This window comes from Ochotona princeps, chromosome 25 (assembly GCF_030435755.1).
Source record: "Ochotona princeps isolate mOchPri1 chromosome 25, mOchPri1.hap1, whole genome shotgun sequence".
Classification (NCBI taxonomy): domain Eukaryota; kingdom Metazoa; phylum Chordata; class Mammalia; order Lagomorpha; family Ochotonidae; genus Ochotona; species Ochotona princeps.
In genome coordinates this window covers 20,657,262-20,681,115 of record NC_080856.1, presented here as the reverse complement: position 1 = coordinate 20,681,115, position 23,854 = coordinate 20,657,262, and the positions used below count along the sequence as shown (strand labels likewise).

The 23,854-nt window shown below is 45.7% G+C and overlaps 1 protein-coding gene across 4 annotated transcripts in view; it reads right to left on the bottom strand.

The window, feature by feature from the left end:
* HIPK2 (homeodomain interacting protein kinase 2) overlaps positions 1–23,124 on the bottom strand; it is a 176,597-nt gene extending 153,473 nt beyond the window's left edge. For 2 of the 4 annotated variants that reach the window (XM_058654902.1, XM_058654904.1), the window contains exon 1: positions 22,681–23,124. In XM_058654902.1, coding sequence (XP_058510885.1) covers positions 22,681–22,699 — 19 coding nt within the window. In that variant the 5' untranslated portion in view covers positions 22,700–23,124. The remainder of the gene's footprint in view (positions 1–22,680) is intronic. The other 2 variants (XM_058654901.1, XM_058654903.1) reach the window with 1 other exon arrangement.
* Between the last annotated feature and the right edge of the window lie 730 nt (positions 23,125–23,854).

Below are 23,854 nucleotides of genomic sequence, written 5' to 3'. Positions count from 1 at the left end.
ACATTTTATCTCTAAACAGTAGAGCTGCTGGGACTGTTGTGGCACAGCTAATTAAGCTGCCACTTGGAATGTTGGTATCCCATATCTAAGCAGTGGTTTGTCCCTGCCGCTCTGCTTCCTGCTAACGCATCTAGGAAGGCAGCAGAGAATGCCACAAGTACTTGGAGCCCTGCCACCCATATGGGAGCTGGGGATGTAATTTTGGCTTCTGGCTTTGGCTTGGCTCAGCTCTGGCAGTTGAGGGCATATGGGGCATGAACCAGCAGATGGAAGATCTCTTTCTCTCTCTCTCTTCCTGTCACTGTGTTTTATTTATCTCTTAGACAAATTTTTTTTACAGGGTAGAGGTGACCTGGAAATGTAATAAATGCAATCATTCAATTAATAAGCAATTATTGGATATAAAATATTTGCCAACCGCTATGGCAGGGAGTGGAGATTCAGAATTGAAAGCCCATTTTTTACAATCAAGAAATCTCACAGAAGTTGGAGGTGGGCATTGTGGTACAGTAGGTAAAGCCATCATCTGCAATGCTGGTGGCTAATTTGGGCACTGGTTCCTTCCCAGCTGCTCCACTTCCCATCTAATTCCTTGTTAATGGCCTAAGGAATATAGCAGAAGGGAGCTTGGGAGACCTGAATGAAGCTCCTGGCTCCTGGCTTCAGCCTGTCTTGCCCTGCCCATTGGAGCCACCTGGGGAGTGAGCGAGTAAATGGAAGACCTCTCCCTCCTCTCTGTCCCTCTCTGTCTCTGTCTCTGTCTCTTTTGTTTTTGTTTCTGTAACTCTTTCAGATACATAACAAGTCTTTAAAAAAAAAAACCCTCTCTCAAGTGGGTCTTGAAAGAAAATTACATATAGAAATCAGCTAATCAAAGCCACAATTAAATAGCATTTCATGCTCTGAAGGACAGCTACCCGAAAAAAAAGACATTGATTTGTACAACATGCTTGTATTTCAAAAATATTATGCTAAGTGAAAGAAGTCAGTTGCAAAAGACCATACCTTATATGTTTCCATTTACACAAAATGTCCAGAATAGAAAGCAAACTAGTTATTTCCAGGGGTTGGGGGAGGATGGTAATGGGTAGTTTCTTTTTTAGAACGATGAAAAATGTAAAATTACAGAGCAGTAATGGTTGCAAAGTTCTATGCATGCATTAAAATCACTGAACTGTATACCTTAAATGTGTAAAAAGTTGTCAAAATACATATGGAAATGAGATTGGCATTGTGCCTCAGCAGGTTAAGTCACCATCTACAATGCTGATATCCTATTGGGCATCAGTTCGAGTAATGCCTACTCCATTTCCAATTTAGCTCCTAGGCAATGTGTCTGGGAAAGCAGTGGAAGGGCCCATGTATCCATGTGGGAGCCCAAGATGCAGTCCCAGGCTCCTGGATTAGCCTGGCCCAGGCCTAGCTATTGTCATCATTTGGGGAGTAAACCAGCAGATGGAAGATCTTTCTCTGCTTGTTTCTCTCTGTAACTCTGCTTTTTAAATAAGTAAACAAACCTTAAAAAATACAAACAAGGAAATCAAAAGTCTTCATGCATGTAAACAATCAGAAGAATGCAAACAATTAGTTGGAAAGATATTATTTACAGAAATTAGTAATAAGAAATATGTATATAAGCTATACACAGAACATTTTTAAACACTGCTAAGAAATGCATAGAAAAAGAAGAAAACATAATGTTTGGAAGATTCCACCTTATAAAGATGTTAATTCTGCTAAGCAATTTCTAAATATAATGTGATCTCCATGGAAATATCAACAGGTTTTTTTGATTGTAGAGTTCATACGGAAAAACAAACATGGAGAATAACCAGGAAATGACTTACATGGAAGAGCAATGAGCGAGAATTGGTCCTTTCAAATATTAAGAGACAATATAAGCTGTAAAATAATTAACAAGCAATGGAAAAATACATACAGTCCAGAAATGAACCCCCAAACCTATAGAATTTAGTGTAGGATAGAGCAAACACTATGATACCATGGGAAAAACACAGACTTTTAAACAGATGTTGAGCCAAGTAAGTACAGAGAAAACAGAAAGGCATAGCCAAGCACCAGAATGGACTGCAGACAACCAACCGCATAAATCAACAAATAAGTGGGAGAAAAAATGAAATTACTGAAGTACCCAAAGGGTCATGAAAACACAGGTAGGAAAAGTCCTTCTAACTCTGACTCAAAATACAGAAGCCATCAATCTGCTGGAATAAACATAAAGACACTTTCAAATCGGAAAATTTCAACATCAGTGAATCAAAACTTCATACATGAATTGTGGAAAGAAAGCTCATATGAAAGATAATATACACTGAACTTTTAGAAATTAAAAAATGGTTAAGAATATAGTGAGAAAATGTCTAGTATATGTGCTGCCAAAGCGAGCACGAGAAAATGTCTAAAGTACAGAATGCAATTCATAAAAATATAAAATTAAAGGATATTTACTCTCATTTATAACAAAATAAATATAAATTACAGCTTCAGTGAAATATCATTTCTTATCTATCAGCAACTATTTAAACATTTGACAATAGAGTCTGTGAATACTGTTCTAGGGGAACAGGCACTTTTTAAAAATTTATTTATTTTATTATTTTTTCTATTGGAAAGGCGGATATACAGAGAGGAGGAGAGACAGAGAGGAAGATGACAGGCACTTTCATATATTATTTGTAGGAGTGAAATACGGAACAAACCTCACAAGGGAAACTTTCCAGTATGTTCTGAAAGCTACAGATGTAGCTACCCTTTGACAAAACAAGAACAACAACAGCAAAAACCTAGCCTGACTTCTAGATGCACCTGCTTGAATGTGAAACGACACGCACACAACATTACCTAGGCCAGATGACGTGAAAGAGCAGAGAACTAGAATACTTTGTGGCCATAAAAAGACTGAAGAAAATCTGTATGAACTAACTGGAGGGAGTTCTGGAATATGGTATTAAGACAGAAATTTAAGATAGAGAATGCAGATTACACTTTATATAAAATAAAATAATACACACACAAACACACAACCTGTACAAAGGCTAAAAGGGTTAGGCTTCTAAAACAAAATAGTTAGCCATGAAGAAACAGAGTGAAGATGCCAAGATTTCTTCCTGTATGCCTCTATATATTATGCTTAATTATTCTAACTTTTAAACATAAAGAAATAAAGACAGGATAATTCAACAAATTCCTAGATATCATCATCCAGATTTAACATTTGTATGATTTTGGTCTTTCAGTCATGTTAAATCCATACTTCTCTTTAAAAAGCTCAATTAAATTTTTTTATTAAATTGTAAAGAAATTATAAGCTCTGAGCCTATGTTTAATATCAAACTAATGACAGTCACTCTGAGTAAGAATCTATTCCTAGGGACTTCAGAAGATGACATTTAAATAAATACCCTTGGTGAGATACATTCTAAGGATAAAACAAAATACAAAGAAATGTTAAAGCTCCATTTTTATAATATAAATCTTAGCATTCTGAAACTAAATTCTCTGTATGCTAAAGAAAAAAATAAAGATTTTCTGCATGGGAAAAAGGAATTACAATGATGAAACCAAGGAAAGCCCAGGGATGTTACATCTAAATTAAACAGGGGCCAGCATGACGGTATAGCATGCTAAACCTGTGCCTGCGGCACCAGCATCCCATACAGGCACCGTTTCAGCTGCTCCACTTCTGACCCAGCTTCCTGACTGTGGAATGGGAAAGCAGTGGAGTATGGTTTAGGTCCTTGCATCCTTGCACCCTTGTGGAGGATCCAGAAGAAGCTCCTGGTTCCTGGCTTTAGACTAGCCCAGCTCTGGCCATTGCAGCCATTTGAAGAGTAAACAGGCAGATGAAAGATCAACCTGATCTCTGACTCAGCCTACTGAAATATGATAAAAACAAGTCAACCCCACAGTAATAAGCACTTCCAAGTCCTGGCTGTGGTCTCCATTACCACTGATACCATAGTCTAACACCTCTGAAAAGCGCAAGATGAGATGGGGCATCTCACACCACAAGGCAAGAAAGCTTTTCAAGATTATGGAAGTCCTGCTATAAAGTCACAGGAGCTTGCTGAAAGGGTCCAGCTATCCAACGTTGTAATAAGAGAGACTAATGATGAAGCCAAAAGTACCAAGTCCATAAAGCTCATGACTGCACAGTAAAGAAGGAAAACTCCTGTCACTATTCAAAGTAGTTACTCCAGAATTCCTAACCGAGAAATAGTAATTAGAAGAAAAGTCTTACAAGAGCTCCTACCTTTCCAGCTGGAACTAATGTCATAGTAACCAGACAGCCCCGACAAATGAGGGAAAAGCTCTATTCTATAAAGGAAGTCAAAGAATCAGAAAAACAGCTCACAAAACTCCAAGTATGGATCCAGGCAAGAATGATCATCTGATGCCACAGTAATTAAGTAAATGGTCTGTATACCAAAGCTCCACCACACAGATGCCCTTCAGTTCTCAAGGAGGAGAATGTAATGGACAATAGAGGGTTCAAGAGCGACACAGCCCCGAACCAGGGGTCCATCTCAGCATCACCAGCAGTGGGCCTTTTCAGGAACAGACAGTGAAGATTTTTTGGAATCACCTCTGGTGTGGTCAAGTCCAAACAATGAACTTGAATCCAGCATACCTTCAGATACAGGAAATCAGAAGATGAAGAAATCGACCCCACCACAAGGGAGCAAGCCCATACAGCCAGCAAGAGTCCACTACTCTGATAAGAGACAGCGCTAGGTTTAAAAAAAAAAAAAAAAGCTAAGAAGAAGTCCTAATCAGACAGAGGGCATGAGTCTGATTAAATACTCACTTCAACAAACTAGTTTCAAAGGATATTTGAGGGTTGATTATGGAAATTTGCATAGAACTTTACTACTGAAGTAAAAAAATGTTGGAACCTGTTAACCAAAAAAAAGTCAGGAAATGGTATTTTTTAAAAAATTGTACATATCTATATTAAGAGAGTATTTGTGGGGTGAGAAAGGGGAAGTGAGGTGAGGCTTCCTTGACTTCTCCAGAGAGTAACAATATTATGGGGGGGGGAATCTGAGAGGGTTGGGGTGAGGCCTTGTGAGAAGAAACGAGAACTTTTTTAAAAGAGGTGCTGAAATGCTGCCTCACGCACATTTTAACTCCACTTCCTGGTTTGAATACCTTACCAGCAAAATTCCAGAGGAAAAGGGAGACTAGTAGGATTTAAGACAGCATTCAAGTCCCAGGAAGAAAGCTTCGGGTATTCCTGTAGGCAGAACATCACCGGTTTCAGAATCACCCTTCAAGGCTATTTACAACGGTAACTTTGTTTCTAAGCATCACCGTGTTAATTTCAGAAGATATGATGTACACTCTAAAAAGGGCAGCAGTTTCCTCTACTGTGACGTTACACACAAAAGACTGTGTGGTACCATCACTCACTGACTGGTAAGCTGCAGGAAGTATCCATGACATGTGTAACAGCCACAAAGCAGAGGACACAAACCAACACAGAAAAGTTCCTAACTTCAGGGAGCTCTGAAAACAAACACACACGGATAACTAGATGGCTGGGAACTGTAAGATTCATGAAGGCTAAGAGTCAGCGCTCTGAGATTAGAAGAGGTGTAACATGATTTGCACTGCAAGGTCAGAGGTAGCCTGCCAGAGGAAGCTACATTTCAGGTCTGATTGCAGGGTAAGCCAGGATATCCAGGTGAAGAGAAGAGCATTACAGATGGGCAAGTCTTTATAAGGATAAAGTTCTTGCGCAGGAAACAGCTGGGAACCAACTGAAAGAACCCAGCACGTAGCAAAGTGAGAGGAAGACTGGTGTCAAATGGGATTGAGAAACCAGCAGGGACTGTGACGTAACTCACGTTATCTAGGACTGGGGACTGCATTCCAGGTATGCTGGGAAGCAGCCGGATATCTCAAGTGTGCCGAGACCAACTCCACACTTTTTATCACTAGGGGAAATCAATGGGGAGGCTGAGGAAGAGTGTGAGGGGACAAGATAAGAGGTCAGTCCAGCTGAGACACAAGCATCTCAACTAGAGCCCGCGCAAGCATCTCAACTAGAGCCCAACTGCACTCCAAGTCTGCTTCTGTAAAGAAAGTTTCATTGGACCGCAACTCCACCTCCTCTTTCAGGCCTTGCCTGGGTGCTTTCACACTCAAATCAACCTGTTGAGGAGGTACAGCAGAAACCATACATCACACGGCTGGAAAGTGGTCACCCCTGGGCTGAGGGTGGCAGCAGACAAAGAGGGATGGGTTTATAGCAGTACAGTCCACATTCATTTTTCCCCAATTCTGTGATTGTGAATTCACTAGCTTACTAAGACAGAGCAACAAAAACTTGCTGTGCTACTCACACGCACCTGCTCACCTGAGGCCTTACAAGGCGAACCTTTGCCTTCTTCAACCTCTACTACAAATGAATGTCCTTGAACCACTCTATATGGCACCACAGTTTAGGCATGGTTGTGTTTTTGCTGGTTATTTCACTGTTGAAAATGATCCACAAGTTCACAGTGCTCGAGTGCTATCTGGTGTGGCTCAGCGTTGAGACGGCTGCGCTGTGCCTTATTAGCAAGCATTTGTGTCAGCTAAGCTCACTCAGGCATGAGTTACAGTGCTCTTGGCTGAGTTTGATGCTAGTGAGTCAACAATATATATTAAATCATCTTTAAAAAGAAACACAGGGACTGGTGTGATGATGCAGAGGGCTAGGCTGTCACTTGTGACCACCATGTGCTGTAGCTTGGAGCCAGTTCCAGCTACTCTGCTTCCCATTTGGCTTCCAGGTCTCACACCTGAGAAAGCACAGCATGTGGACCTGAGCTGCAGCAACCCATGTGGCAGATCGGAACAGAGGTCCTGGCCCAGCCTTGCTATTACATCCATGTGGGGAGTGAACTGGTGGTTAGCAAGTGTCACTCTCTCTCAGGCTTCCCCTCTCTCTGTTGCTCTGCCTTTCAAATAAGAAAAAGAAAAGAGAAAAGGGAAGAGTGAGGTAAGACATAAAACAACATCTGAATAAAGACATCAACTAGGTTGCTGCCTTCAGGACTTTGTAGCTCAGAGAAGTCCAGATAAAGATACAATTTCAGAGTCACTGACATATAGAGATGGCACTAAAAGCGTGGAGATGATATGTCACCTGAGGAGAGAAAGCAGAATGAGAACAGAGCCCAGGCTTGAGTTCAGCAATGAACTGTTACTTCTCAAATGAACAGGTGGGTTAAACTAAATCCTTATCTAGCTATATGTATCTAGAGCCTGATACATGTTAAAACTCCTTAAACTAGTAAATCTATTTTGGTGAAACTACCCTGGAATTCAGACAAGCCTTAATGTTACATAACATTACCCTGAGGAATAATTCATGACAGTAATATTAGAAATAACCTGAACATTTGAGGACTGTTTATACTGACAAAACTAATGATATTTTCCTCCATGTTCTAATCTTAGAAATTTCACCCCCTCCAGAAGTCTGATAAAAATAGCCACTTCTATTTCCTTCAAGCTTTTGTTAAAGTGATACATAAAAAATGTGCATACTGGTTGGTCATTGTTGTTGTGCAATGAGTTAACCTGGGTTAAGCCACTGATTCCAACACTGGCATTCCATACGATCCTTACTCCATGTCCTGGCTGCCCCACTTCCAATCCAGCTTCCTGCTGATGGGCCTGGGAGAGGCTGGTCCAAGGCCTTGGGCCCTTGTATCCATGTGAGGCTTCTGGCTCCTATCTTTGGCTTGGCCCAGCCCAAGCTGTTGAGGCCATTTGGGGAGTGAACCAGTAGTGGAAAAATCCCTCTCTCCATATATCTCTACCTACCTCTCTCTATATATGTAGCTCTGCCTTTCAAATAATTTTTTAAATTGCACTTATTTATGTTCTTATTTATTTAATACCATGTAATGTTTCAATTCGTGTATGCACTGTGCAATGTTCAAACCAGGGAAAGCCGACCTATCTCTTCTAAAAGTTCTGTGTCTTTTGATAAGATTTAATTATTTGTTTGAAAAGTAGAGTCACAGAGAAACAGAGAGCTTCCATCAGTGGGTTCAATCCCTAGATGGTTGCCACAGCTGGAACTGGGCCAGGCCAAAGCTAGGAATCTGGAACTTCATTCTGGTCTCCCATGTGAGTGCAGGGGTCCAAGATTTGGGCCATCATCCACTATTTTCTCAGGTGAACTTATAGCGAGCTGCTTTGGGTGGTGACATAACTGAATGTACCAAAATGCCAATATTCAAAATCTTTTTGGATTAAAAAAAAAAGGTAAACCATCATTATCTATAATCACCCTACTGGGCAACAGAACACCAGAACTTCTAACTTGGCACCCATTAATCAGCCTTCTCCAGTCTTCACTCCTTCAACTTCTCTTTAAAAACAACTGCTTGCGCCCTGCACAGCAGCCTAGCAACTAAAGTCCTTGCCTGGCATGCACTGGGATCCCATATCGGTGCCGGTTCTAATCCTGGTGTCCCTGCTTCCCATCCAGCTCCCTGCTTGTGGCCTCAGGAAGCAGTCAAGCATGGCCCAAAGCTTTGGGACTCTGCACCCACATGGGAGACTCAGAAGAAACTCCTGGCTCCCGGCTTCGGATCGGCTCAGCTCTGGTCATTGCAGCCACTTGGGGAGTGAATCAGTGGACGGAAGATCTTCCTCTCTGTATATCTGACTTTCCAATAAAAATAAATACAGCTTTTAAAAAAACTGTTAATTTATTAGAAAGGCAGATTACAGATTAGACAGAGATCTTTCATTTGCTGGTTGCTCCCTTAACAGCCACAATGGCCAGGGATGGGCTAGGATGAAGCCAGGAGCTTCTTTCAGATCTTCTACATGGGTGATAAGGGCACAAGCATTTGAAACATCTTCCTTGGTTTTTCTAGATGCATGAACAACGAGCTGGATGGAAATGGAGCAGCCAAGACTCGAACCAGTACTTTAATGGGATGCTGGCATTGCAGGTACAGACTTAACTTGCCACAACACTTTGCTAGCTCCTCAATTTCTTTGAAACTGTGGATGATTTGCCTCTATCTACTAAAAGGCAAACTGCTTCAGGACAGGGATTTTTATGCATTTCATTAATTGCTCTATATCCAGGACCTGGAAGAGTCCCTGGCATGCTGAACAAGATAAACAGATTTTTTTGGGTTGAATTTCCTATTTTAATCAGGTAGAATTTATGGCGGTGTAAAGATGTGAGATGATGAGACCTGTTGAGATTTTTCAAATTGCTGTCACAATGTCCCACTCCCATTTGTCTAATCAGTTTTCCTTTCCCTGTTACTTTGCATCATCTGTTAAATGCTCACAGACTACAGGGCCTCAAATCTGGCTCACCTACTTTGCCCCACGGATGTGTCTGTCAAACTGCGAGACAAATTTGAAGCTTTATGGGTTTGTTTTCATATTTGCAAGAGCTGGTTGTGCTGCACTCTTACCTTTTAGATCTGACTGTTCTATGCTCACCTGCCACCTTATCTTTCCAGAGAAGCAAGAGAAATCAGTTTCTCAAATGTTAAGAGACTTACTCAGATTTTAACTGAAACAAAGCCCATTCACATTCAGAAGAAAACTGATGAATTTACACATTTCATACCCTCATCTGGGAAGGGTCTGGGAAGAATCTCTAGGATGCAGCTACAAGCTGGTAGTCACTGTTATGGTCTCTGGATGCACACTACCTGGGGCCAATCTAGTCCTGCACTGAGAATTAGAACATGGTGGAACTAGAGCCCACCTTGCAGCACTAGCGCAAGAACTCAATGAATTCATGTCTGTAAAATCTCAGAACAGAGCTGGCAATGGCAAGGGTTCTTTAGGTTTTTACTGTTCCAATCATCTTTTCACAACATTTTTTCTTTACAGGTCTTACTAAAGTTATTCTTAGTTGATCTGTTCTGCTGTTGTAGAGGGTTCACTGGGGGTAGGGTGGGGTGCTGCTGCTGGGAGTCCATGTACCCTGTAAGAGTGCCTGATTTAAATGCCTGCTGCTCTGCACTTCTGATTCAGTTTCCTGCTAATGCTCCTGGGAGGCAGTAGCTTACAGCCAAAGTAGATTCCTGCCACCCATCTGGGACACCTGGATGGTGTTCCTGTCTCCTGGCTTCAGGATGTTGGGGTGCTTGGGAACAAACCAGTGGACAACAGATCTGTGTGCGTGTGTGTACATGTGTGAGTTTCTGCATGCGTGTGTTTTTCCTTTTCTTCCTGTAATTCTGCCTTCTAATAAAGTATTAAGTCTTTGAAAAACCAACATCAACAAAAGAGGGTTCATGGCTAGGCTGTCCTTCATCAGATCCCTCCTCTGTGCCAGTACTGGACTAAGTGCTTTATACTCACTACCTCCTCTGACCCTATATGATAACTGTGAAGCAAATGGGACCACAGAGTGTGACATTTATGCTTAGGTTACTAACACCCTGTCATTAGAGGTCTCTAGCTTGGTTGCCTCTTCTCCAAAGAGAATCTCAGATCCATCTTACTTGGGTTTAGTCTTGTGCCTTCTTGCTTTGTGCTCTGTGGACTGTTCCAGATCACCTGGGAGAGGCAGGCAACCTGCCCATCAAGACAAGAGCATGCTCTGGCATCAGGTAAACTCAGGTTCAAACTCTGGCTCTGTCGATTACTGGTTAGGAGACTCTGGAAACATTATTTCATATCTCAAAGCCTCAATTTCCTCTTCAGTAGATGAAGAAAATCACAGAGCTCTTAAATGTTAGTTAATACTAATAATTTACTGTTGAGAAGAATATCTGCCTGTTGTATTCTGGGGCTCCAGGACCAATGTGAACGGACTACAGACTGGCTCCTGCGCTTGCTGACCTGCCCTTGGAGAAGATGAGAAGTAGGGAGGCTGGGTCTACTTAGTTCCATGGTTTCTGGAAGTTGGAGACAAAAGGCACTAGAACAGTGAATAATATTAACACCAAGTCTCTGGCTCTCACATGTCCAAGAAAAGCTGATTTAAAACTTCTGATTGTAATGATTTAGTGGTTTGTTTCCTTCTGAATGTGTCCTCCAGAACAATGACCCTCAATAGGAAATGCAATTTTTAGCCTCACCATAGGCCTACTGATTTAGAAACTCTGAGGATGGGCTTAGCATGTTTCCTTTTTGAAGATTTATTTATTTGAAAAGCAGAGTAATAGAGACAAATTTTCTATCCCCTGGTTTACTCCCCAACTGGCCAGCCAGAATGAAGCCAGGAGCCAGAACTCCAACCGGGTCTCCCACATGCCTGACAAGAGCCCAATTACTAGGGCCATTTTCTGCTACTTCTCAGGCACTTAGGAAGGAACTGGATCAGATGAAGAGCTGCTAAGATTCCAACCAGGACTCCAACTGGTTTTTCCATATGGAAAGCAGGTGTCATTGGTCAGGGCTTAACCACATTGTACCATAATGCCAGCATTCCTCTGGCATGTTTCAAAAAGCCTTCTAGGAGATTGATGACCAAAAAAATGTTGGGGAATCATTTCTCCAGAAAAGTTCCACACACACATATACCTCCAAAAGAGTTCCAGGTATATGTCCACAAGGACCCTCACACCTGCAGGTATGTAGCAAGGCAAATTCCACATCTAGGCCTATAAAGTCAAAAGAATAAACAGGTAGGGAAAGGAATCTGCGTTTGTGGGGAGATAATAAGTGGGTGGAAGCAGACAGGAGAGATGCCATCAAGGATGATGGAAGGAGAGGCCGTGTCTGCCAATACCTGAGACCCACAAAGAGAAGAGCAGTCAGGTTCACTGAGTTCTCTGTGAGGTTTCATGAGTGGGATGAACATACCAGTTATGGAACACCTTAAACAACTGCCTCAACTATGCCTTACTAAACAACTATAAACCTAGGACCAAGGTGAGGAGGGAGAAGAGGACAGAGCATGCCGTTGAAGCAATCAACAGCCAACGCTTGTATAAACAGGAAATGTTCCAGGTTGCCTTTGTTGCCTAAATGTTTATAGCAAGCTGTCCCCCTTATCTGCACTGCACAAGGGCTCCAGTCCTGGAGCTCATGCTGCCAAGGCCCCAGTCACACCCTCTTCCAGGGGAGAGGAGCCCCCTGGGTCTAGGCATGTGGCTAGGCCACTGATGAGCACCCACCCTCTCCCAGAACAGGCTCTGTGTACCCAGAGCTGTGGGATTCCCCTCATGCCTGCTGCCAGACCCTTTCCCAGGACCTGGAGGCACAGACTTAAGACCTGCCAGGTGGCAGAAAGCATCAAGAAAAAGGTAGGGGTGGTCATGGTTTGGACATGTAAACCAGAAGTAGAAAAAGAATGGGACGAGTGGCAGGCTGGGGGCCTTGTGTTATATTCTTGCCCCAGGACTACAGGACAGCTCTTTGCTTGTGCCCTTAATTAAGTGTGAGAGTCTGTGTGTTCTAATGCTCTAAAAGGCCACTCACTTAAAATGAAACACTTCCAAGGCAGGTCAGGAGCAACACCACACTGAAGATGCACCAGTAGAAGCCTATTTAGGGTCAGAATGTTAGGCCTAAAAACTCATTTTGGTTCTGCCAAAAGCAAAGAATAACTCTCAACTGTACCACCTTAGGAAATCAGTTGTGTTTTTGGGTTTTTTTTTGTTGTTGTTTTTAAATGTAACGACTTCAAAGTGCTTTCAGGCTCTGTGAAACTCATCAAGATTTTACTGGTTTTTCTCTTGTGATTTTGCTGCTGCTGTTGTTAATGAGTAGCTCATGGTGACAAGCTGTGAACTTTCTCAGGGAAACATAAGGAACCACTTCCTAATAGAAGACTAAATGCTGGAGCTGAGGGTATTGCAGCCCTGCTCTGCTTTGCAAGAAAGGGGACTCCTCCCTCAGGATGGGCTCAGGCAGTACAGAGGCTGCAAGGAGGCCCAGGAGGACTCCAACAGCAGCTCCTTAGGAGTCTGGGCAAAATAGGAAATGACTTCAGCAGCCTCTAAGAGATTGCTGACACTTGAAGCTCTACCTGATGGCACAGTCCAGTGACACTCACGTAGGTGCTGTAGAGGTTCTGGGAATCCCATGCACACTGCCTGGGGGCCCAGGTACGGGAGAGCCCTGCTCACGCTCAGCCTCTGTGCCACACTGGGCCAGCCTCTTCACTGCTCTGGGTGTTGGCTGAACATCTAGAACAAGTGAAGAAGTGAAGGCCCCACAAAGGTTCTTCTGTGACCCAACAAAAGGTAGCAGGAGATAAGCAAACTTCCATGTAGGAGAGATGTTTTAGAGAAACAGAAGACAGCTTTCCACAACCCAGGGCTCCAGGGCCCCACCAACAGAATAAGGATATTCAGGAAAAACCAGCTGTACTGAACTATTTATTCTTCTCATCATCATTCCCTTAACCATACAGTATGATAAGTATTTACATGGCATTTGTCTTATTATTATGAGTATCAGTAATATAGAGATGATTTAGACTACATGGGAAGATGTATGTATATGTAAGTTCCATACCATTTTATACAGCAGACCTGGGCATCCACAGAGTCTGGTATCGGTGGGTTTTCATCCAAGATACTAAGGGATGATCAAAAATATCACGGTATTGCCAACACCACTTAAGTTCTCCTGATTCTAAACCATTGCCATCAAGTATGGAGGGGAAAGCAAAACAGAACAAATACTGAACCCTCTGGACCAGACGCACCGATGACAGCCCTCTGGTAGCCTCCGATGGGAGCCCACCCCATTTCCTTCATGCTGGCCTCTTCCTGTTCTCCCCCACCTCCCAGCTAGGCTTGCCCCAGGCTGCCTCCTTCCTTCTATTACATACAGGCCTGTAAAAATTACCTTGTTCAAGTAGCATTTTGATTTTATCGGTCCCCTTCTCCACACCATAAAATGTCTCTTGAATTAGAACCCCTTTTAAACCTTTCAACAACTGAGCCCAAACACTTACCATTCTCATCTGCTGCTCTATTTTGTGCCTTACCACTCCAGCCAAGCAAAAATTACTTTGCAAATGAATTCCATTATGCACTCTCCTTACTCACCTTGTTAAGCCAGCACAAGAGCTTTGACTGTTCCTGTTGTCTCTTTATATAGGAATATCTCATTTATCCAGCTTCCTTGGAAATAAGCTGATCCACAAAACTAATCTACATAAATGAATTCTCCCTTCTACCAGAAACTTAACCCTTGATGCAGTCTTAAGTCATGGTATAATCACACACAAGAGTTCCTTTATTGTAAGCATATTCACGTCTGCAGTACATTAGAGAACCTCCCAGTCTCGGTTAACAGAACATAATGAACATCGATTAATCTTTTCCTGATGGTGCAGGTCATACTTAATGAATGTCAGTAATCAGCCTGTGCTGTGGCTGCGGATACAAGTGGTTGAGGGGATAAAGCTGCATGCAAGTGTGTGTTCCTCCTGCGCTCTCTCTATCTCAATCATCTTCTTGCTCTTTCTCCCTGTCCCAGGTTCCTCTCAAACCCACTCTCTTCCCAAAGACTCTGCTATCATCTTGGGTCCTGGTGAGCAGATGCAGTTACACAGACTCAGGAAGGTGTAGCCTGATATCTTGCAAAAATGCACATGCTGGTTTTTGTCAGAGCCCTGGAAAGTCTTTGTGTGCGTGTGTGTATATGTACGTATATATATGTATACACACACACACCCCCACACTCAAGGCTGGCATTGTGGTGCAGCGGGTTAGGACACTGCCTGCAACACCTGCATCCCATTCAAGCACCCATTCTGAGTTCCAGCTACTCCACTCCTCAACCAGCTCCTTGCTAACACATTTGAGAAAGTAGCTGAAGATGGCCCAAGCACTCGGCCCTGCAATCCATGTGTGAGAACCTCATGGAGTTTTAGGATCCTGGTTTGAGCCTCTCTTTTGTGGCCATTTGAATGTAAACCAGCAGGTGGAAGATCTCTCTTTCAGTCTCTGTTTCTGTAACTCCACCTTTCAAATACATAAATCTTGTTTTCAAGAAAAAAGTCACATTTTTAAAAAGATTTATTTATTTAATAGTTATTTCTTGTGCTAAGTCTTAGGAAAAATCATCTTATGATATGAATAATAATTGTACAAATCAAATCTTAGGAAGATACTGGTATGGGGGGAAAGTGATAAAAAGTATACAAATGAGTCTTTTTCATCCTGATGGAGTCTTTCTAACTGTGGGCTGGAAGTGCTCCTCTGACCAACGTTACAGAAGACTCCCCAGCAATCTTTCACTGCAGATGGACAGAACTACCTGGGGGAAATGCCCTTGTCGGCTCATACATTATAGCACCTTCTGTGTGAGACAAAGGTTTTATAAAGTCCAAAGCACTAGCACACACAGAAGAGTCAATCAATCTTAATTCTGCTTAAGCATGGTGGCATTTAATTAATCAGAAACTACTAGGGCAACAGCAGTTAGGGGAGAACTGCTCAAACAGATCGCTTCCAAAACCCTACAAATCTGTTCAGTGTTGAATTCAGAAAGAAATGGTTGTAAAACCACAAAATCATTTTACAGTTTAAACAACTGTGGGCTGGTTTGAGGGTTTTGCTTTTTTTTTTTTTTTTTTTTTTTTTTTTTTTTTTTTTTGCAGTGACTTCACGAGCCTGCTCTCTAATGGTAAAGTCAATCCATCAGGAAACACACAGGCCACACTGAGGCTGCTCTCGCCTCTTCCCTCAGCTTCGGATCAGAGGGCGAGGGCACTGCCTCCGAAGGAAGTCAGACCTGTGCTCTCACAGACACCTAGCTCACCTGCCTCCAACAGCCCAGTAAAACAGGTATGGATTGTGCTGATTCAGAATCTGCCCTTTGTAAGCCTGGACAAACTGACACTCCACTGAATCATCGGGATGCACCTGGAGTCTCTCAGGGTCATTCAAAACTCCGATACTCATGTCCATCACTTTCAGGGCGTCAAATCTGCAGATCATGAAGACTCCAAACAGGTGGAGGCAGCAGGGTGAAAGTCAAAGTGACCAAAAGTGTCAGACAGAGGGGTGGCTGTGTCAGAGGGCGGGATCCAGCAGTCTGTGCGAGAGAAATGGAGACTTGAGGGTGAGGTTGATGTGAATGGAATGTGAGTCACAGAGCCAGGGATGCTGGGAAGTAAGTTATTACTTAGATCTATTAAAAGGAACTGTCAATTCACAACGTATTTATGAAGCACCTACTAGGCTGAAGGCTGCACGGTTATTGTAGGTGATACCAAGATGATTCAGAGATGGCTCTTACCCTCCAGGGATTCACAATGATGCAAGAACCCTGAAGTCATTTCTCTTACATGAGCTGTACTAATGAGAACATTATTAAAGAACTATATTCAGTTTTGATCACCAGCATATTTTGTTTTGTTTTGGGGGAGAAACTAGAGAGAGTTCAGAGGAGATACTGTCAGGGACACAGAGTGGCTCTGTAAGGAAAAAGCTACGGAAACTCAGTTATTATTTTCAAGTGTATGAAAGGTTTTTTGAGAATGGACCTGAGCAAAACAAAACCAGTTTGAATGACAGCAGGTGAGATTTCAGCCAGGGTCAGGAATGTCTCACCCATCAGGTTAACAGAACAGTGGAACTGGTCACTGAAGGACTTCTAATGCCCTTTTCTGGGGGAAAAAACAAAAACAAAAAACACGAGCAAACCGACAATTTCAAGTTCTCCAGTGCCAGACATTCACCTTCCTGCAGGCAGGAAGTAAACCACATCTCCCCAGAGCCTCCTGCTTTGTGATCCCCACGTCCCCGAGGGCAGAGCCCGCCTTTTCTTCTCCCACGACTCCCCAGGTGAGCCACTCTGGGTAATTCGCCACCGATCAAGACGGGTGTCACTCCATCTACTTCCCCACCAGGAGCCACACAAGGCCACTTGAAACACAAGAGCTCTGCTGGGCAGCAAAGCAGGGAACAACTCTCCAACAGCCACGTGTGGGTGCCAGAGTTCCATGTGCAACACAGCCGGTAATACTAAACGCAGCAAACACCGGACTCCAGGCCAGCAGGTGCAAGTGAAAAGCATATTTGCATTGACAAGGAATGTAAAGTTTATGTAACGAAAAGAGGAAGACAGAATTATTTGCAAATGAAAAAATAGCAATACCTGAGAAATTTCTAAGGAACTTCACAATGAGTATTTTCTACTTACAGAAAAAAAAGTCTTTGAGTCCAAATGAAGAAAATATTTCAAGAGAAAATAGGGAAATGTAATCTTTCCTTTACACCTTAATGAAACATGAGCTTGTAAAAAGTAAGTACTGTCACTAAAAAAAAAGAAGAAAAATCCACTTTAAGTCAGACTCAAGGCCCAAGGAGTTATACTCAAAAGTCTTAACTTTCATTTCCTACCACTCCTCAACACTTTGAGCACAGGAGTCAAGGCCAAGTCTCTGTCACTTCCACAACCCCCAAACCTACCTAGCACAGGGCCTGGCACAGAGCAACCCTACATTATCAATGTTTGCCAAGTGAATGCATGCCCTGAGCCCACATGGGCAGCGGGGACAAAAAGCAGAACAGCAGGAGGGGCCTAAGGCACAATCATCATCATGAAGCTCTGTAAGAGAGAAAATTAAGAATCTCCTACATTTCACATTCACAATCTTCTTTTCTTCCTCCAACAGGGCACTGCTGTATGAAGCGGAACTGTTACGAGCTTGGGACTTTCAAGTTCACACTGCATAGGTGGTTATATAAAGTCTGCTGACATTATCCTGTCTTTGATAGCAAGCCTGGGTGCTTGAATTGTCATAAGACTTCCAGAAAGCACTGGGAAATTGCGTGCTCAGAGAACAATAAAATAGCTCACATATCACACCCTGCCGATCATCACTCCTTGGTTCCACGCAGATCTCAAAGTTGGTTCCCCCAGATAGCTCTCCATGGGAGGAAGGAAGAGAGAATTGAAGAAACATAACACGTAAGATACAAAGAATATGAGCAGCTGTAGCATGCATTGAAGCACCCAATTTTCTTTTGTAGGAAAGTGATGTTTTATGCATGATGAGGCAGCCCCTGGCTTGTGCTTGGCTGGGTGGGGGGTGTCTCTCCTCCGCCCCCAGAGGAGCCGGTAGGGAGCAGCTCAGGGGCGTGCCCTCACCAGGCACCAGGCCCGCTATTTTGTTTAGGAATGGATCCTGCAGTACGGCAGAGGTTATCTTTCCTCCTTGAGGATACTTTCTCAGGGGCACAGCTGCAGCTCCTGAAACTCAGCCCTGCTATAGCAATTTCTACGGTTTTTTAAGTGACATAGAAGGTGCCACTGTAGCAGAGAAAATTCTCTACCTGAAACCAGCAGAAACTCAATGGGAATAAAGAATCTGGAAAGGTCACAGGAGAGCGAAAAAAAAAAACAAAAAAAAAACCAGGTTCTTTCTTCTGTGGCTATAGGGGGCTTATTGTTGCTGGTACCCAAACTGGAAAGGGAATAGCGGGAGATTAATAATTGAAATGTTGCTATTATTGGTTTTCTAAACTATTTGTTGGTTATTCTTTCCCTGGAGTCATCACGCCTGCCAGCAGCTCAGAAGACAGAGGGATGTAACACACTCCATGAAAATGCCTGCAACTGCCGACACCTTATACACACTTGTTTCTAATGGGGTTCACACAGGGTCCAGCACAGTTTAAAAAAAATAAAACGAAACAAAACTTGGAGAAAGTATCATGTTCCCCCCCTCAATCACACGGCTAAAGTCAAACCAGTTTTTTTCTGACTCGAGCATCATATCAGATGTCTCAAATCAAGAAAAACTGTATTGATATTTACTCATTTTAAAAAATACAAAACAGAAAAAGAGATTTTGGAACTTGTGCTATCAAATTCTCTCTTTTATTTTTTTAATTTATTCATTTTTATTTGAGAGGAAGAGAGAGGGAGGTAGACACACAGAGAGCCTCCAGCTGCTGGGTCATTCCCCAGAGGTCAGCAATAGCCAGGACTGGACCAGGCCAACATTAGAGAATCGAACTCCATGCAAGTCTTTCTTGAGACAGCTGTGACCCAAGTGCGTGAGTCACCACTTGCTGCTTTGGAGGGTCCACGTTAGCAGCAAGAAAGACCCGGAAGCAGAACTTGGCACAGATCACTGACCGATTCCCACCCCTCAAACTCTCTGGAACAGAAGATGATTCTGAATCTCATTTCTTGGTTGGCACCTTGATACACAGCTGTTTACCAGGTATATGCGATGATGGGTTGCAACATGATAGTTTCTGTAAGTCTAGCTATTTACACATTAGTGTTCCATAATACAAGGGAACGCTTACAGGCATAAAGCACATCCCAGGTACAGTCAGGCATCATTAACCCGGAAGTTGCATCCCTCTGACTCTGGACCCTCGGTACAATAGAACTTTGTGGCTGGCCTTTGCACCACATATTTAAAAAGGCTTGCTAAGCAAGTTGATGGGGTAAATACAACTGCAAGGCAAATGTTTAACTTTCTAAAGAAAATAAACCCTTTTAAAAGAGGTTTAACTTAATCAGCACCAAACCAAGCCATGGAAAATGAATGTGCTATTTATGAACCTATCCTTAAAGTGAGCCCTGGAAGATCAATTACACTTTGTTATTCATGAATTCATACTGTCAAATATACCCTGCTGGAGCAGGCACAGAGCCTAAGACACCCGAGTACCTGGGTTTCCATTCTAGTTCTAGCTTTCTGCTAATGCAGATTCTGAGACGCTGCAACGATGGTTCAAGTTCCGACTTGGGTTCCTACCACCCATGTGGGAGACATAGATTGCATTCCTGTGTCCAGGCTCCGGCCACAGCCCTGGCCTCACCCTGGCAGCTACAGGCATCTGGGGAAGGAACGCATGCATAGGAGTGCCCCCTCCCTCCTCTCTTTCTCTCTGCCTCTCAAGTAAAAAATCTTTAAAAATACATTCTTTATTTCAAAAACAGCATTTCTCTCAAATAGTTGGCAGTTCTGAATGCTCCACTAAGCACTCAAGCCTTTGCTGGGTATTCCAACATGGCGTGGCTGCACCCCATTTAACCAATTCTAGCTGAAAGGCCTGTTGTGTCATTAGACTCGTCTGGAGAAGAATGATGTTCAATTTTTAGAAGCTTAAAACCCATTAGAAATGCATCTTCTTGGAGAATTGCACAGGATAAGCCCTGCTCACCCCAGACCCAATGTAGGCAGTCCTTGTGTCCTGATGGGGGTATGGTAATAATCCGGTCCCCTGAATCCAGCAAAGCTGGCCAAGGAGGGAAAAGGGACTCACCGAAATCTTGGAAGCACTTGTCACAGCAAGTGAACACAGTTCCCCACAGGGGACCTATGATCGTTTGATCGTAGAGATGATCTTTCTATTTTAGAGCATGCCCTACAATCCCTTTCAGGCAGACCTGGGCCTGGGCTTGGGGCAGAATGAAGTTGGACTGGTTAAGGAGAGCTAAGACCAGGAGAGCTAAGACTGTTAAAGATGCCAGAGAAACTTCAGCAGAGTGGAAGAGGACAAGGCATGGAAATCCGTGAGAGAGGGCAGGGACAGACTAAGGGAAACCCCTCCTGGGAAGAGGTGATCGAGAGGTCGAAAGGCGGCAAATTAAACACTGCCATCTGAGAGCTCTGAGCTCTCCAGCCTGAAGGAAGAACACCTTGCAACACACCTACAGCGGGGTTCTGTTACAACGCAGGGGAGACTAATGGGGGCTGGGGTGAGGGGAGTAAGCCAAAGACACAGCTGGATGGCCCACATTCCACACGGAATGCAGGATACATGCAACAGGGGAACAACGCAGTTCCCACGATGGCCTTCCACCAAGTTGAGAAAATGCACCCCAACCCAGTCCATCCTAATAACAGTCCAAAGGGCTACCACAGTTCTGAATTTAATGCCAAGTTCTTTCTCTTAAGACTCGCCCAGAGTGTCCAGCAGAGGGAGTCCGAAGGAGGTACTTAATAAAGAGAAAACTGGTTCATTTTAACACTCCAGACAGTGGGAGCGGTGACGGTTACCCCCTCCCCTAGACACAGAGGAACAATGAATGCCCACCACGGTTTCTCCTGTGTGGTTGCAGACTCCGCGGCAGGTTTCATTCTGCACGCTGAAGTGATTAGAAATTGCATTTTGTTTTGTCCCGCGGTTAAATGGACCTTGTGTTCTTCAGAATCAAAGAGGAAAGCCCCTGGAATAACATCTCTCTGTTGCCTTCTAAACAGCCCCTTTGTTTCTAAGAGAGTCCGGAAAAAAAAATATTTACAGCTGATAGGTTATTTACAACCTTGCTATCCAGGGCCTGACTGGTAATTTCATTCCATCCAGAAACCTAATTCATGTTGGAGCTCTGGAACTATTAACAGATTTTCTTTTCAGATAAGTTGCTTTCTTTCCTTCCTTCTTTTTTAAGGCATCTCTCCTCCGGGAGAGAACAGTGCATATGCCAACCCTGTCTCACTCAACACAACCGCTCTTCAGGTTTGCAGAGGAGCAGCTCCTCTCATGTCACACGGAACCTCTCGCCTCTCACTGACCATTTCACCCACAGGCAACAGAACAAAACCGAAAGAAAACCGGATAGACTCAAAGTACCGGGGAGGCTGCTCAAGCAATGATTTCATGAGAGAAACATGTTCGCAAAGGCATGACTGAAGGAAAAAAAAAAAAAAACCGGCACACTCTAGCTGGGGATTCCTCTTACTACAAGCACACACCAAAACACATCCAAGAGTAGAAACTTAGTTGATTCTGGTCTGATTCCGGGCTGCTGGCTGACAGAACGAACCAGAGAGAGGAGAAGAGAGAGACAGAGAACAAGCAAGAGTGTGTGGGCCAGGCAAAACAAGCGAGAGCTCTGGCCTCAGGCTCCTTTCTTCCCCCAGCGCCCCGCCAGGTGAAGTGCAAGCCCACGAGCTGACCCCCCAACCGGTCCCGGCTGCCGCCCCGACGGCCACCGCAGAACTCCCCTCTGCCTTCCCGCACGCCGCAGCGGGGAGATTTCGGCCAAGCTCATTGTTCTGGCCCGGGTCGCTAATGGACTTTTTTCCTCTCTACCAACTCCCCCTGCCGCCCCAACACACACACCCACCCAGTCACCCACCCACTCCAGGCCACCCCGACCACCTCGCCCCCCAGGCGTGCTGACCCGACGAGGCCACCCCTCTCTCCCGGTCCCCCTCAAAGCCAGGAGGCTGGCAGAGAAGAAAGGAGTGAGCGACCATGGAGAAGGGGAGCTGAGAAGTAGAAAGGAGAGCCTCCGAAAGGTAGCGCTCTCCGGAGGGGCAGGGCTGGGCCGCATCACCTCCATTGATCACAAATAAATCCATAAGCCTGGCCCCGCCGCCCCCTCTCCGTCCTTGTCTCGGGGCAGGAGCAAACCCCCGCTCCCCCCCTACACTCCCCGCTTCGCCCCTTCCTCACCCCCTTATCCTCCCCACACCTACCCCCCACCCCGCCCCGGCGCTTTCTCCTCCCTGGAAACAAGATCCTGGGAAATGCCGGATCCCGGTCATTTTCTGGGCCAGGGAGCCCCGCTGCAGTCCGCGGTGGGGTGGTGGAGAGCCGGCGCTCCACACACACCCCCGCCACCATCCACCATGGGGTGTGGGGGCATCGGGCCAGGGAAGGGGAGAGGGGGCGTGGGGAGGGAGGGGGGTCTCTGCCCGGCCAAGGGGGGCGGCGGGCAGAACAAAGCTGCGGGGGCCGCGGCGGCCGGGCGAGCGAGCGAGCGAGTAGAGGGGGGTCGCCCCCTTACCTTCGTACACGGGGGCCATCGGGGCCGGGGTGTCCGCGATTCATGGCAACGGAGCCGGGAAAGCGGCGCGCGAGCTCGGCCCCCCCAGCCTCAGTCGGAATCTGCCATCTTGAGCCTGTGTCTCCGCTCTCGGCGCAGCCGAGGCCGCCAGCGCCCGCATCACCGCCTCACTTGGCCGGCGCCGGGGGAGGGGGCCGGGCGGGCGCGCCACCGCCGCTACCGCTACCGCCGCCGCCGCCGCCACCGCGGCCCGGGCCCTGCGCGACGGGCTCGGGCGGCTGGGCGGCCCGGCGGGCGGAGCGGCTGAGGGGGCCGAGCGGGCCGAGCGGGTCCGCGGAGGGGCGGGAGCCGGGGCGGGCTGCGCGCGGCCAGGGCCCGGCCGGAGCTCAGCTCAGCATGGCTGTGTGTGTGTGTGTGTGTGTGTGTGGTGTGGTGTGTGTGGTGTGTGTGGAGAAGCGGGGGGTGGGGGGGTGCTTCGGCAAAAGTTGCTCGGGAGGAGGAGGAGGAGGAGAGGGGAGCGGAGGAGGGGCGGCGCGGCCGAGCGAGCGAGCCGGGAAGAGCCACAGGGAGTCCGCGCGCAATCGAGCGCCGATGGCACGGATGCGAGGTGGGGAAGGCCGAGACGAGGGCAGGCCGGGCTGAGGGCGGCGGGCAGAACGCTGGGGCGCAGGGCCAGCAGAAGTTTGTGAGGGGGAGGCCCCCCCGGCTCAGCGGGAGCGCTTGGCAGCCGGTGGCGCCCCCAGAGAGACACGGCGTGTGCTGGAAGGCACAAGGAGCCGCTGCACGCCGTCCCCCGCGGCAGGAGGAGGAGGAGGAGGACGGAGCCAAGGGGCTTCCGAAATCCACCTGGACCGAAGCCCTGGGGCGCGCCTTCTGCGGGCATCGGCCTTGCAGCGCTGTCCTGCCATCCCCAGGCATCCCCGAGGGCACATCCCACCTACCCGGTTCCCTGGGCCTGATCGGAGCCCCCAGCCCCATCCCTAGCCGTTCAACCCCGGTGGTCTCCTGCTCGCCTGGGCAGGATACCCCGCGTCGCCTCCAACTTTAGGAGGACTTGTTGAGCCTCTTCCTCTCTGCCAGTGTTTTATTCAAACGGTGGGTCGTGATGCAGGAGTAGATCATAAAATACATGAGTGGAATAAAATCCGGTGGGAAAGACCGTGAGTCCATTGCC